General features: G+C 46.6%; 1 protein-coding gene across 3 annotated transcripts; it reads left to right on the top strand.

Moving 5' to 3' along the window:
• The first annotated feature begins 505 nt into the window (after positions 1–505).
• On the top strand, positions 506–14,105 carry ctbp1l (C-terminal binding protein 1-like). Of its 3 annotated transcripts, none has more exons than XM_030113238.1 (11): positions 506–631; positions 1,636–1,684; positions 2,053–2,197; positions 5,009–5,163; positions 7,629–7,773; positions 7,879–8,085; positions 8,179–8,393; positions 9,375–9,505; positions 9,760–9,887; positions 10,009–10,126; positions 10,910–11,096. In XM_030113238.1, the coding sequence occupies exons 3-11, from the start codon at positions 2,137–2,139 to the stop codon at positions 11,094–11,096; spliced, it is 1,347 nt and encodes a 448-aa protein (XP_029969098.1). In that variant the 5' UTR covers positions 506–631; positions 1,636–1,684; positions 2,053–2,136. The 3 variants fall into 3 exon arrangements, with proteins under 3 accessions (XP_029969098.1, XP_029969107.1, XP_029969088.1); XM_030113247.1 differs by lacking the exon at positions 506–631 and adding an exon at positions 837–965; XM_030113228.1 differs by lacking the exons at positions 506–631; positions 1,636–1,684; positions 2,053–2,197 and adding an exon at positions 3,065–3,149 and having other exon boundaries at positions 10,910–14,105.
• The last annotated feature ends 1,558 nt before the right edge of the window (positions 14,106–15,663 follow it).

The raw sequence follows: 15,663 nt of genomic DNA, 5'->3' as shown, positions 1-15,663 counted from the left end.
GATGATTATGCACAAGGATATGTTCCAAGCATGGAAGAATGCAGCTGACAGTAAAACACAAACAGTATTTACAGAGAGGATTTCTACAGTCTTATGCGTCTCCTGTGTCACTCTGCCGTATTTTAGAGATATGAGTCTTTAGCTGAAGGTTGTATTTCAGGATGGACCCCCGTCTGGACAGGATCCTCCTCTGAGACCACCTGGACAGAGTCCCTCTCCACCCTCTGATTAGAATCTTCTCCACTGCTTCATCTGTCGACTGCGCCACAGTTTAGGAACATGTTTCCGCCCAGACCATTTACTGAGCGATTCAACTTCGGGATGAGGCATTAGTTTTAAACTTCAAAAAAAAAAAAAAAAAAAAGTCATGAATGCTGTGTTTCCCAGGGATCTGTCTGAAGTTTGCTCAAACTTCGGGACTTGTTGCCCCGTGGAGCGTGTCATGTCTCGGTGGATCCGCCGTGGACGGGGAGGGCGCTCCTTCCAGTCCACGGATGCTGTTTCACGGACCGTCTGACCCCCTCACCGAGCAGCCACTTCCTCTTTTGTCTGATTTCATGGCGATCGGGAGAGAGGGAACACCACGGACACACGCACACTGTCTCAGCACTCCTCAAAGAGTTTATTCGGGGTAAATAACTGGCATTTTCTGCACTATTCGAGTACTGGCGCACACATTAGATGTGACCGAATACGATCCCTAAGGTGATTCCCATTTTTGTTGAAGAATAGTGAATATTTTTGGAGCTTGTGGGTGAGATATTTCACATTGTAGCGCCCCTCGCTGATAACAGATCGGTGGAAATGGGCTCCCCCTCCTGCAGCTCTCCCACTCAGCGGCACGCTACTTAACGGCGCTGGCGAGCTAATGTTAGCCGCACTGCAAGCGGGTCATATAGTTATGGAAATTGCATAGATTGATACATCTCCCGCGTTAATAGGAGCCAAACAACATTTAATACTGTGTGCGTTCATTATCGGGCCGAATGACTTGTTTTTGTTTTCGTGCTTTCCACTTGTAGTTGCCAAATGTTTGTGTTTGGGTTCGCTAGCCTCTCCGGCTAGCTAGCTGTTAGCCGCTATTAGCTTTAGCTTGCTATTCAGAAGTTAATGTCAGTTTAGAAAGCCTACAGTGGTGAACCTTTGAGTTATACGCGCTCAAACCAGTTACTTATTAGTAGTGTTTGCTAAAAAGAGCAAGAAGTATTCACTACTCATTGCAAGTTTTCCGGCAAGTATGGATAGGTTAACCTGCGAGTTAGCTAGCATTGTAAGCTAACGAGTTAGTTAACGGTAACTTGTTCGACTGTTATTTTAAAATTAAGTTATTAATATATTTGTTAATAGGGATTACTGACAGCAGAACACCTGTCTAGCTGCATAGTGTGTGTTGGAGATGTTTTCACAAGTCCAACTAAAGTTGGACATAAGTTTGAGGCACTCTTAATATGCGTAAATAGGCAGACCGTGTAAGGTCAATTAAAGTTTCAAGCAGATTTAAACAGTCCTAAACAACACTGAAAATCTAATTAACTTTTAAAACGCTAAAGGAGGCAAAAGGATATCTTTAAAGTAATGTCAGAATCGGTGAGAGTTATTCAATCTGCAATCATTGTGTCTTTGCTTTGTTTACAGTGTAAACTGATTGACAACCTGAGTGGCACAACACCGCATTGTTCTCTAGGTGAGTGTCTGTCCCCGTACATTTAATCCATTTCTGTCCAGGTCTGGGAACAATGCCCTGAAATCACTCTCTAGAAGTTTAAAAAACCCCGAACATTTCAAGTTAGATACCTCTTTTATTGTCTTGATTTTAAAAAACTCCACACAAACATTATCATGTTGTGCAAATGTAGCCACTGAAAATGTTTAAGACTTATAATTCACCTCCATTTCATTCTGAAAAGTTTTGAAGCTGTGCCATATCAAGTTAACCTATGTAAGATGTTTTTTTTTTGTTTTTGTTTTTTTGTATGTTCATCAATATGTACGAATATGTATGAAGTGTAAACTATAGCTCTTCTCTGACTGGATTTTCCATCTTTGGTGCAGGTGACACTGAGAGGACTGTGTTAAAGGGGCTCTCCTCGCACTCGGATCTGTTCTTCTCTGTCCCGGCTTGAGAGTAACTGGTCTATGGCTCTGATGGACAAGCACAAACAGGTTAAGCGACAGAGGCTTGACCGAATTTGTGAGGGTGAGAAATGATTCACACACTCAAAAGTTATTCGTTATTCATATTATAAATGTGTGCATTGATATACATCTTATATTTAATACTGACACTTTTTTTTTTAACATTGAGACAACATTCTCAGCTGACTAAGTTATTGAAACAAGTTTGTGTTTGTTCTGGTCCACAATAAGAAATTTGTGTTCCAAGTGGAATGGAGTAAGCTTCGGTTGAGACTAGACCCTGGATGTGGGGCCCTGGTTTGAATCCCAGCTGCAGCAGGAGGGGCATCCGGTGTTAAACCTACACTACAAGTTAATACTTAACTCCCAAGTAAAATATTGGTGTGTGTGTTTTGCTATTAGTACGTTTGCCACATTGTGAATGTTTCATTCCAGCACCTCCAGCGTCTTCATCGGCATGTTTTCAGATGCTGTGGTGTTGCTTAGATGAGTTTGCGCTGACCGGATCGAGACCATAGTTGTGTGAGAGAATGCTGTTCAGGACATGTGCTTCATTTTATTCTGAACATCAGAGAAAAGCAGGTGAAGTTTCCTCCTCGGGGGGTGTCTGTCACAGTGAGAGTGACTTTTGATCGGAGGTTGGTGATGGAGCTCAGACATAAAGAGGCGCTTAAAATGGAGGGAAGCGTCTGGGAGCGTCTCTGGAGACGGCTGAGAGGGAGAGGACAAGGTGAAGGGTCGCGGCCGGCTGCAGGGAAACGGGCCAGCTGTCTCTTTAAAAAACGACAAACAGCTCAAACCGCCCCTGGCCTGCGCGGCTCCGGCTATGCTAATGAGGTTAGTGCTGGTTGGCCGGCTCTGAATGGAGCCGCCTGTGATTGGCTGGCGGCCGTGGGGGAGGGGCTGGGCGTGGATGACAGCTGGGATCGAGTCAGCCAAGAGAGGGAGGAAAAAAAAGAGCGAGGGAGAGAGAGAGAGAGAGGAAGACAGGCTGACACACTTCATAATGCAAGGTTAGGCCCGGTGCTCGTGTGTGTTGTTTTTTTTTTTTTTCCCCCTTCGTCTATTTCTGTGTGTGTGTTTGAACGTGTGCGCGGTGTGTGAGCGGGTTCAGCGGCTCGGGCGTGGTGCGGCTGCAGTTTCCCTTTTATGTTCACCAAGACTGGCGTCGCAGCCGTTGAAGGAACTGAACAACCGTGTCTGTGTGTGTGTGTGTGTGTGTGTGTGTGTGTGTGTGTGTGTGTGTGTGTGTGTGTGTGTGTGTGTGTGTGTCTAGCTGCGTCTGGGTGGAGTACTGCTGCTTGCTGCATTATCATCGCTCGCTGCCCCTCCCCCCTCACCTCTTACTCGAACTACAGCCAGAGGGAGAGAAGGAGGGAGTGAGGGGAAAGAAAGGGAGAGGGAGGGAGGCAGAATGAATGAATCACTGAATGAATTGTATTGTGTGCGCGGCCATGCTCTCTTCCTCGGCTCTGGGTACTGCCATGTCCTTTGCTCAAATTACTCTCTGTGTAGGCCTGCTTGGATATATGTTTTTTCAGAGGGGGTCTTTGTCACGGGCCCTCTGGGTTTTCGACATCGTGAGAGACTCTTTGTGCTTTCACCATGTTGCGCTAGGCACGATAGCATTCTTGTGCTAGCTGCAGCGATTGTACATTGTGTCGGAGCTTCACACATATAAATCTATACCTCTATATATTTTGTCAGGCGTGGATTTTTTTTTTTTTTGCCCCCCTGGCGTTGGGAAATGCTCAGACGTCAGAGGAAGTGTTCACAAATATTTGCTTTCCACCCTCGACTACCAGCTCCTTTTCCTCCTCGGCAGTCTCACAATTGTGTCCTGCCCACAGTCCAAGTAAATGTTCCAGCGAGTCACACTCTCTCCCCCCCCCCCCCCCACCACAACACACACACACACACCTGTCACCCAGCAGGGGCCTGATAGTGTGTACTGTGCGTATGTGGAGAGAGTCCAAATGTACGACTGCTGCTGAGATGAGGACAGGCTAGAGGTGTGTGAACAGTTTCACTGTTATCAACATGAAGCAGTAGGAAAAAAAAAAATTTCACAGGCTTTTCCTCCATCGATCTTTGTCTCTGTCAGCGGGATAGCTGAGCGTGGATCACACTAGAAATGTGTGCAGATGTGGGTGTTTCCACAAACAGAAAACAAGGACTCCTCATATCTGAGAATTTAGGTCAGGACTCGAACCCCCACCACCACCACCACCTCCCATCAACCCCACACTTTCCTCCACCCCTCCCCCCCCCCAGCCGCCATACTCCATCACCTCTCTTTTTGCCCCCCCGTCCTCCTCTGCATGTCCTCTGCTGATACAGTAGGCAGGTCAAGTTCCCAGATCAACACTAAACCAAACGTGCCCCGCTGGTTCGCAGCGGTCTGCGCTCCCCCACCTCCGAGGAGCCGAGCACAACGGGGATGGACCTGCCAGCATATTAGTTACATGGTTTCCTAAACGAGCTCGAGTTTATCACCAAATAGGCCAGAATACTGGACGCTCTCCATGCGCCACCACGGATTTGATTACACGTTACTTTTGTAGCACTCGTCGTCGCGCACATCGTCACAGTCATCCCCTCAGGCTGCTTTTAGATGCGTTGGAAAATGGGAAAGGCGATGAAGTCTGACTGATCGTCTTAGAAATGAGATGTTTAGCCACATGTCGGGGGATTTTGTGTGTGTGTGATCCCATCAGAGCAGTCAGACGTAGGAAACGGTTGAGTCACTCATGTCCAGCTATAATTTACTGACTGTGAGATGCAGCTGGTTTGGAGCCAGCCTCCAGTGTGCTCTGTACTGGAGTTTGTTACATGCCCGACACTGACCAGTGTTTCCTCCCGCCGCGCTCAGGTATCCGACCCCCCATCCTCAATGGGCCCATGCACCCGCGGCCCCTGGTGGCCCTGCTGGACGGCCGTGACTGCACTGTGGAGATGCCCATCCTCAAAGATGTGGCGACAGTGGCTTTCTGCGACGCCCAGTCCACGCAAGAGATTCACGAGAAGGTAGGAGAGAAGCACCGACACGCACGGCGACACGACTCTATTATTAGTTTGCTCTTGGAAAGAAATACACCTTGTCTTGTTTTGCTGATGACTACTTTTATTCACTTCCCGTTTTTTATATTTTTATATATTGAGCGTTAGCTTTTGAAACATGAGTGTCATGGGTCCCAAAGGTTTGCGACTCCAATAGTATAGATTGGTGTTCGGCGTCCCTCTGGAAAACAGTTAAAAAGACACGAACCGAAAGTAGTTCTAACCAGAATTCCTCTCTTTGATAAAACTGAACCATCAATTACAAATTAGCAACCGAAGTCAGAACTCGGTTCCACAACACGTCTCTGTTTCACCGTCGTTTTGCATAGCTCAGAGTTGGTTATTCCTTTCAAAGCACAGCAGTATGGTTCTTTCCCTCATCAATCCTCAATTCCACAACAACCATGAAACAATATTTGTTCAAGTATTGTCCACTGTCTTCACTGACTTTACAGCTGTTATGACCCAGTACAAAATATTGTACAGTCTTGGGAAATTAGTCCATATATACTGCATGTTAGTAGTTTGAATTCGCTTTCAGTCTGAAACATTCATCACACGACATAGAAAATCATCAGTAATCTCAAAACCCTGATTAAATACAAACCCACAAAAATATACCATTCTTCCTTTTGATTTAAGCCAGTAAAATCTTACTGTAAAAAACATTTACAAACATGTCAAGTGTTCAGAATCCCAGCATCTCATGTTGTACGTTTTTAATGTTACAAATCCTGCAAATCTTGTGCAGGAAACTTCTGAACCGTCCTCTTGATCGTAGCATATGCTGTGTTGTAAAATGGTGCGGTCCACGCATTCACTCCTGTCCTCAAAGGAAAAAAAAGAAAACAGTCTTGCTGCAAAACACTTTCTGTTGTGATTTTGTGTTTTTAAAGTTCACTAACTGGTGTTAACTTCACCGGTTACTAACTGTAACTGGTGAAGATATGATTCGATAGTAGTTCTTCCCAAAATTCCTCTGCGGTGGCCAGCAACCCCCATCTAAAAGGAACCTGGGCGTAACATAACCCGGGCACATTGGTTCCACTCTCCTTCCAAAATGGGAAATTAATTTAAGTGAATGTTTTATCACATTAATGAACATGTTGTTGTTCAGTAATAATATACATGCATCTACAAATGTGATGACACTGTGAAGCATCACATGAGCCCTTCTGTCACTTCTCATCTTGCCGCTGTGAATGATGTGTAACATAAATTTACAGCACATATTTATCACATGAAACTGACTTTTACTCACAACCAGCTAGGCACTTTACTACAACATAACCTAAACAGTAATGTTATAAATCATGTCAGCTGTTTATCACTTGTATTAAACATGTTTTGGCAGACCAGACAGCCTCTGGGTGTTGTCCATCATTCTTCAATACACCTTTATTTCCTTGAGGGCTGTGAGGTACTAGATGGCACTCTGGACAGGTCACCAGTTCAAACACAGGGCGAATTCAGAGAGGCAGATGCTCAATCACACACTTGGGGCCAGTTATAAGACCTTTTTCTGCTCGGTCCTACTCGGTCTGACTTGCCTCGCTAGCAGGCTGGCCCGACTTGACCCGGATTGTTTTCCGTTAGAGCACAGGTGGAGGCGATCCAAAACTCAAGCGACGTCATTTATTATGCCACACTTGCGGGTCGGTGTGTGTAGTTCCCGCTCAATCCTACCATCCTGCAAACAGCTATGGAGGACTTGGAGCGGTCCTGCTGATCGGTTTTTAGTATTTCGCCAGACACCAAGCAAACGTGACGAGACAGAGGAGGCTGCAGGCGGCGAGTCTCCTGCCTCAGCTGCTGGCATCACGCCCTGGCTGGCCAATCAAAGGCAGAAGAGCAGGGACTAATAAAGTGTCTGGTACAAGGAAAAAAACATGAGAACTGGGCTGAGTTGGCTTTGCATAGAACTGAGTGGAAAAGGGCCTTTAGAGTCATCAGTTCACCTCTAACATGTTCCACCACTGGGAGAAAACCTAATTCTTCACAGGGGAGAACACGCAAACTTGTTATCAAATGGATGAACTTCAGGACTTAATACTTAACAGTTTAACGCAGATTAAAGTCTAGCTTTATAGACACGAGCTCTTAACTTGTGAAGGGGTTATTGTCCTGGTTGATATCATGGAGTGTATATATCGTAGTGTGTTGGTTCCATTCTTTTGAAGCTTGTCATTTTCTACCATCTCCACCGAGTGTTCACTTCACTCTGAAAAAAGAATGTGGCAGTCGGTCGATCAAATTCTATCAAAAGGATATTCGCAGCACTTCATCTGTCAAACAGTGGAAATCGTATGTCTTTGTGTTCCGCTTCTTCTGGTTTCCATCTTTGCAGTAGTCCACATTTCCTAACATCACTGGCAAACACTCTCAGTAAACTGTCTCCATCAGAGTCTTTAACCTTCCTTTGTCTTTTGCAGGTGTTAAATGAAGCGGTCGCCGCTCTGCTGTACCACACTATCACTCTGTCCAGAGATGACCTGGAAAAGTTCAAAGGCCTACGAGTAATCGTCCGGATCGGCTCCGGCTTTGACAACGTTGACGTCAAAGCGGCTGCTGAGCTTGGTGAGTGGATGAAGTTTTGCTTTCCTCTCTTTGCTGTAAGCAAAGTTATAAAGGAGAATAACAGCAGCTGTGGTGTTGTGGCCTTTCTGCCTCCCTCCCTTCCAGGCATTGCCGTCTGTAACGTGCCAGCGTCCTCTGTGGAGGAGACAGCCGACACCTCTCTGTGTCTGATCCTCAACCTGTACAGGCGGGTCACCTGGATGCACCAGGCCCTGAGGGAGGGCACCCGGGCCTCCAGCGTGGAGCAGATCAGGGAGGTGGCTGGAGGGGCCGCTCGCATCCGAGGAGAGACGCTGGGCATTATTGGTCTAGGTAAATGTAAACCGTCAGTTTAAAGGGTTTTCACTGGATTGTCTTTGTTACTGGTGTCTGATGAAATCGCGGCCGTGTCCTGTGGTCTCTCAGGGCGCGTCGGTCAGGCGGTGGCTCTGCGGGCCAAGGCCTTTGGCTTCGGGGTGATCTTCTACGACCCGTACCTGCCGGACGGCGTGGAGCGCTCCCTGGGTCTGCAGCGAATGGCCACCCTGCAGGATCTGCTCATCCACTCTGACTGCGTCTCCCTGCACTGCAGCCTCAACGAGCACAACCACCACCTCATTAATGACTTCACCATCAAACAGGTGTGTGATCCACGACTGGCCGGACAGCATTTCACTCTGCAGAGAGACAAACGGGACATCAGCTGCAATTTTTTCAAATTACTACTTCTATTGATTCCTCTCTGGGTTGCACTGCTTCTCTGAAATTAGCAGACGCTGCTTTCAGGATGTCGCTGTGAAACGTTTTTACCCTCCTCCGAGGCAGCAGGTGTTTTCCACTTTTAGCTTGAAGAAAGTGACAGTGTGAGGGATTTGAGATTGCACTTGAGGAATTTGCAGGTTGTATGTAATAGGTTTTGTTGAAAGTGCAGTAAATGTAGCAACCTAAACTAAAACCAGACTTACATTTTGGTTCTGTTAGTATTCATAGGTTGATGAGCTTCTGTTTTGTTGTTGTGGCCTCTGAGTTTTGAGTTTAACACACTGTGTTTACGAGACAAGTTCAAGTAGGGATGGATTCATTAAATGAGATCCAGCTTATATTCTACTTTCTTGAATGTTTCTTGCTTCATTGGGTTCAATCATTTGTTTAATGAATATAGAGACTGTTTTAATCATTCCATTCCTTGTTTCTCGACACTTCGTGAGAATATAAGCATGGCCTGAAAAATTTAGTGCGTACATATTAATTCAGGTTGGTCGTCAGTAAATTATCAGTGATGGTCAATATTGATCTCTTGATTTTTAGTTATTCTGATAAATCACTGCAGAACATCTTAAATTTAAACCTCAAATAAGTTCTTCAAACATTTGGATGCACTTTCACTGCTGCCATGAATCTGTTTTTAAGTCTTGAACAATGTCTTCAAAATGTGTCCTCGCAAATGTTGCTTCCAGTTATTTGACCGTATACTGTATGTTAAAGATCGAAAGCAGGCAGAATTGACTTGACTTTTTTTGACAAATTATGTAATTCCAAGCTAGTTGTATTTTTTTTTTTGTAAACTGCCTTACCCTTTTTTTTTTGTGTGTAAACAAAATCATTCTCTTACTGCGTTCCAGATGCGTCAAGGAGCCTTCTTGGTGAACACGTCGAGAGGCGGGCTGGTCGATGAGAAAGCACTGGCTCAGGCCCTGAAGGAGGGTCGGATACGAGGCGCCGCCCTGGACGTCCACGAGACGGAACCTTTCAGGTAAACGCCATGGTTCACAGCCGAGAGACTGATCAGTCGCCTCCACGGATCAGCGTGACTCTACATTTAGTAACAACCTCGTCTTGCACCTTTTGCTAACGACGAAGCATTACATGTTCAATCCAGAGGCAGTGTTGAAGCGAAGACACAATGACTCACATGAATCGCTCCAGAAATCTCATCACGAACAGTCTCGGCGCCATGCATGATGCATTATCTCGTCCCGCGATAACGGCCTCGCCGCTTCTCAACAGCTTCTCCACGGGCCCCCTGAAGGACGCCCCCAACCTGATCTGTACTCCGCACACATCCTGGTACAGTGAGCAGGCCTCCGTCGAGGCTCGCGAGGAAGCAGCCAGGGAAGTGCGCCGGGCCATCACCGGTGAGACGCGTCCACCTCTCGTCCAGAAACACTTGGAATCCATCAGCAGCTCAGATAGCCCATTAGAAGCCTGTTGTCTGAAGCTCCAGGAGGGACTAACAGCGCTCCTGTTTCTCTTCAGGCCGTATTCCTGATAGCCTGAAGAACTGTGTTAATAAGGAGTATCTGATGGCAGCCTCTCAGTGGCCCAAGATGGAGGCAGCCACCGTTCATCCAGAACTCAACGGAGCCACCTACAGGTGAGAGGATGTAATGCTCAGACTGACTGACTACCATCACCAGCTAATGGCAAACTAGTCAAACTAAATTGAAATACGGTGCACAGAAAATAACAATTTTCTAACATATGTCCGGATTTTCAACCGACCTATGACCTGTAAACCTAATTTTGCATGTTTCTTATTGAGTGAAGTGATTGTCATAAGTTAAAGGCTCACTGTCCACCGAAAACATCGAGGTTCACGACCTGCCAGTAGAGAATCACTGATGTGAAGGACGTGAACAGACACGACTGACCACAAGGAGAATACTTAACGTTAAGTTGCGGTTATGTTGCTTAAAATCTCAAGTATTCTCAATATTATCACAATGAAATGTAGTGTTTTAAAAGAAAGTTACGATTATTTTTAGCAGTGTTTAGTTGGATTGTTTATCATAGGAAAATCAGTTCAGTTTACCTGCAAATATTAGTTTAAAGCATATTTCTAAAATGAGGTTTTATACAAATTTATACTCTGAGATTTTAATAAACTATTGCATTCCTCAGAATATATATATATATATATATATTCAGATGGCTGTTGTGCTGCTGGTCATCACTAGAAGAATAAAAGCTAAAGGTTGTTGTTGATCTGCGTGAAGCAGCATGTTTGGACCTGATCAGGCAGCTGTCACCTCCTGCAGCCACGCCCTGCCTGTGAAGCAGGCTGCTGGGTTCCCCCCACGCCCCCCCCCCCCACCCCCACCCCACCCCAAGCCGAACTCCCCTGACACGTAACGCTCTGTCTTTTGGCGGTTTTCAGATTTCCTCCAGGTCTGATCAATGTCGCAGCAGCAGGGGGTCTCCCCGGAGCCGGCGCGGGAGTGGAGAGCCTGGTCTCAGGAACCCTGGCGCACGGCATCGCCCCCGTCTCCCACCCCCCCCACGCCCCGTCCCCGGGGCAGCCCACCAAGGCTGAAGCCGACAGAGACATCCCCTCCGACCAATAGCCCCCCTGCCCCGCCCCGCCCCCCCTCCCCTCCCGCCGCTGCCAGCACATTCCGTCATCTCTGGAAACCGCACCCCCCCCCCCCAGGATCAGACATCAGACGCAACCAGACCCTCCAGTACAGCGGCAGCAGCAGTTTGGCCTGTCGTGGATCTACAGTCTGTCCTCAGATCACACAACCAGCCCAGGAGTGACCGATCCACAGCTTCCCCCATCTCACCCACCCCCCCCTGGACACACGCATCCCTCCATTCCCATCCCACCCATCAGCCACCCCCCCCCCCCCCCACCCCCCCCACACCCCCGCCCCCCCCACTACGTCAGCAATAACTGTTCTCAAGGATTCAAAGGTCGGATTGGTTTCTTTCCTTAGTTGGCTGTTGTTTTAATGAAAAGTTGATCTGTTTGTGGTTGTAGGTGATATTGTTTATAAAAAAAAAAAAAAAATAGCATTTTCTGACGTGAGGCTCTTCAGTCCGCCGCCCCGCGCGCCCCGGCTCTGCCGGCCGGAGGCGTGTCGGCGGAGCAGTTGGAGCCCCACTTTGTACATTAATGGCTCATGTTACTGCTCTTTTTTTTTTTCTTCTTTTTTTTTCTTTCTTTCTTTCCCTCTTTCTTCCCTCCCTCCACTCTTCTTAAGACGGTGGATAGTGTGTACTGAAGTAAACCGGACAGATCCCCAGCCAGTGCTCCCTGTCCTCCCCTCAGCCCTCTCACGCCCCGGTCTCTCCCCGGCTCCGCCACCAGAGAACCGTCAGTGTGACGCTCTGACCGTCGGAGTGCGTTTGATCCGCTCTGCTCGTGTTTAAGTGTTAAACCTTTTGAGGGGTCACCCAGTATACTTTAAGCTGTTCCTGCTGTCATTGTGTAGTTTGTTTAAATGGTCGTCCCCCCCTCCGCATCGACACGTGCTGTGCCACTTTGTGGATTATCACCCCCCCCCCCCCCCCCCCCCCCCCCCCCCCACCCCCCCCACCTCCCCGAGATCAAAGTTAAGTTGTATCAGGTGGCATCAGAGCGCATTGGTATGAATTTCCTTCACCTGCCAGCAGCCGAGCAGTGTCTGAGGTCCTGTGCTCCTCAGAGACGCAACCTTAGCAGCTTTTTCATGCTAGGAGGAGTGAAAATTTCAAAAAAAGAAAAACCCCCCCCAACATGCCAGAGGTGTTTCTGCCAGCAGAGGGCGCCGTCTGGCCACTGAGAGCTGAGAATCTGCATCTCACCTCAGTGAGGCAGGAGTTCAAGTGTCAGCTTCACACGATTAGAAGAACGCGACCACACACTGCCGAAATCTCACTCTGGGAAGCAGGGATCGACCACCGCCTTATTGTTTGAAATCATCTCACGTCCCCCAAGACCACCCCGCCCGCACCCTCCCACCCTCTGTCACGGCCCCCACCCACCCACCCACCCACCCGCCTGCCTCCACATCCGCTCATCCACCAGTGTGCAGCCCACCATTTCCTTCAGCTGTGAGTGAACAGTAGAGATTTGAAACCCTTGAGGAGCAGTGGGACAGTGGTCTTGCATGCTGGCTTCGTTAACGACAGTGGTGTGTGTGTGTGTGTGTGTGTGTGTGCGCGTGCGTGCATTAGTCTTTCTTTCTGTGCGTATGGACTGTGTGGCTGTGTGTGTTTGTCCTCTCGCCCTGTTAAGATAACAAGCTGTTGTCGTTCCAAAGGAATAGTCCCTAGGAGTAACTCTTAAACGCCGTTGCCCTGGTGTCAAGGGAACACCTTTCTAGTACCTCAGTAACAGATATTGAATGTACCGTGCATACCCTTTTATTTTTTGTACAGATTTTCTAGATAACGTCTTTACTATTCTTTACTAGAAGGGTTGTGAAATTGTAGCAGTAATGAGACAATAAAAAAAAGAAAAAAAAAAAAAAAGGAACCCACCACCACCCCGGGAAATGATTTGACAGAATCTTTGTAGTTTGGATAAGGTCACTGAATACTCAGGCTTCAAAACCAATGTGTTTCTCTTTGCCTTTTACCTTCGTTTTCCTCGTGGAAAAGTCAGCACAAAATTCCGCTTTCCCCATTCGTGGACTTCAGACTGTAGTTGATGTGTTTCGGCCTCCAACTTACCGACGTTTGAAAATTGACACAAAAAAAAAAAACAAAAAAAAAAAACAAAAGGCGGTCGTCGTGGTCTGCTAGTTTTCTTTCCTTAGATCAGTAATAGTCGTAGAAGCTGTTTTTGTTTTTCCATTTGACCCCCCTTCACTGTCGAGCTGCTCTCTCTATAGTGCATGTGAGGTAATTTTTTAAAAGGGGAGATACTATTGACCCCGTTCCCCAGCCGTGCCCTTCTCTCCCCCCTCCCCTCCTTTGAAGGTGTTTTCAACCCGAGTTGCCATTTTTTTTTGTCGTGGTCAGTTTCCAGTGATGTACAGTTTCCCCCCGCAGAGTCTACGAGAGACACGGAGCATGTCTGTGTCCTGAGAAGTTCGGCTCCTCTGTCATGTGATGATGAGTATATATTTTTAAAATAAAAAAAAAAGTAACCCCCATAGTTCGGATTATGAGCATAATAGTTATCTTAAATTTTGCTGTTGATGATGATTATATATATATTTTTCAGTTCAGCAGTGCACTGTTAATGAAAACCATTGTTTATTGTAGGATTTCATTTTTTATGGATATGCTGTCTGTTCTACATGTTGTACTGAAACATTTCAGAGAAAAACGAGACCCCCCCTTTTCTTTTTTTCTTTTTTTCTTTTTTTTTTTTTGAGTTTTGTCGTGTCCCACCTGTCCTCTCCAGCTTTTATCCCGTGGGCCTTACTTCTTCTTCTTCTCCCCCTGTAACAGTAGCTGTTTTAGAAAGACGCCATGGAACCACTCACTGCCTTAATACAGTTGACCACAGCAGGTGAAGTCAGGAGACACACCCAGCCGAGACGCTCGGACCCCCATCCAGTCCGCTCTGCTTAAACGAAACAAAAAAAAAAAAACAAAGCCCCTCACGCCCTGATCAGCCTGGACCCACTGCATCCGCCGCTTCTCGACGAACCACATTCAGCCAGTTTGAGCTCACCCTCACAACGTCATTACAAACCAGTCAAACCCGCAGTGTGTGTGCGCGCGTGCGTGGGCGTAAAGACGAACTCTTAAAGCACAGTGTGTATGGTCATAACGCGACAGCTGATGTTTCCACTCGTGGGTGTGAGGCGGGGCGGGCCGGGAGGAGGAGGGCAACGCGGACTGCGGTGTGGTCTGTCGACAAAAAAAAAAAAAAAAAAGAAAAGCAGAAATATACGGTGAGAGTTGGTCACTTTTTCTCTCTCAGGGTTCAAATGCACACATATCCTCCAGCAGTCGCCCTCTGTGTCCTGTCCCTCATCCACGGTTTTCTTGCCCCCCACCCCCCCGAATGTAGAACCGCCTCCTGTGTCTTTTTTGTTTTTCTTCTGTATTTTTTTTTCTACACTCTCCCTTTGTTGCCCCCCCCCCCTTTTGTGCACAAGTCTGAACTGTTTTTGTTTTTTTCTTTTCTTTGCTTTCTTTTTAGCACTGACATCTAACCATCTAACAAGGAATGAATGAATGTTTGAACGTGACTGTGTGTAATGTTAAAATTGGGAAATGTATTTTTACAACATGTGAACATTTTTTTTTTTCCACTCACTCATTGTGAATTGATTTTTTTTTTCTTTCACCAGACTGCAAAAACAAACAAAAACAAATGGAAAAAAAAAAAAATCTCCTGTAACTAGGCTCCTAAGCTTTATTTTTGTTTTGTTTACTTTTTTATTAGAAACAATCATGTTTGTGATGGTAACTTCCAATGGTAAACTCCACACCGTATTTTAATAAAATCTTAAAAATTAAAAACGTGCTTGATCCATTTCCATTGTTGATTTTCCTCTCTGCTTGTTGATGCCATAAGTTCTGCTTTGTGCCAAACCTTTGACTGTCTTTAGGAGGAAAAAGTGTTCTTGGGTATCAGCGGGGGCCAGTCATGGTGATAAGTTTAGTTTTTGGTGCATCATGGGGATGTGGAGCGGCGTTTACAGGACTTCGGCCATTAACAGAATTGTTTACTACCATAGTTTGGCGCTCTTTTATACGGCAACAAGGGGTTATGCAGTGCCAGATTGGCCACAGCTTTACGAGTAGGTGTGTGTTTGTGTGTGTGTGTGTGTGTAGGGGGATGCGGGGAAAGGGGGCTTCTGTGCAGGCCTTCAGGGCAAAGGAGGGTGGGTTGTTGGGGGAATTATCAGCCCCACAATTGCTTCCACATGCACAGAACGGTGAGCTTTCACCTAAAAATGAAGTGAGGGATGAATTGTTTGGTGACTCGATGGCTGTTTTAATTTTCACCTGTAAATGTGCTAACAGTATTCGTCGGTGTCTCGCAGATTTACAGCAGCACGACTACATCATTGTTCTCACATGGCGATTTGAAATATTAACCATGTGTTAAAAAGTATATATATCTGACCATATGATGTGATTTATCTGTGCTCCAGCGCCGTAGCATAGACTGACTGGAAAGGAAAAAAAAAGAAAATTCTTTGTGGATGTACAAAGAGTCAAGCGGAAGAAAACAGGGATAAA

This window comes from Salarias fasciatus, chromosome 2 (assembly GCF_902148845.1).
Source record: "Salarias fasciatus chromosome 2, fSalaFa1.1, whole genome shotgun sequence".
NCBI lineage: Eukaryota > Metazoa > Chordata > Actinopteri > Blenniiformes > Blenniidae > Salarias > Salarias fasciatus.
This window is presented reverse-complemented; position numbering and strand designations above follow the sequence as displayed.

What these genes read in the sequence shown, in the direction of transcription:
- ctbp1l (XM_030113238.1), top strand. Translation starts at nt 2,137, where the DNA reads ATGGCTCTGATGGACAAGCACAAACAGGTTAAGCGACAGAGGCTTGAC. An exon ending in GCTTGACCGAATTTGTGAGG is followed by an intron (nt 2,198 to 5,008) that starts GTGAGAAATGAT and finishes CGCCGCGCTCAG; the next exon opens with GTATCCGACCCCCCATCCTC. An exon ending in GCTGGGCATTATTGGTCTAG is followed by an intron (nt 8,086 to 8,178) that starts GTAAATGTAAAC and finishes GTGGTCTCTCAG; the next exon opens with GGCGCGTCGGTCAGGCGGTG.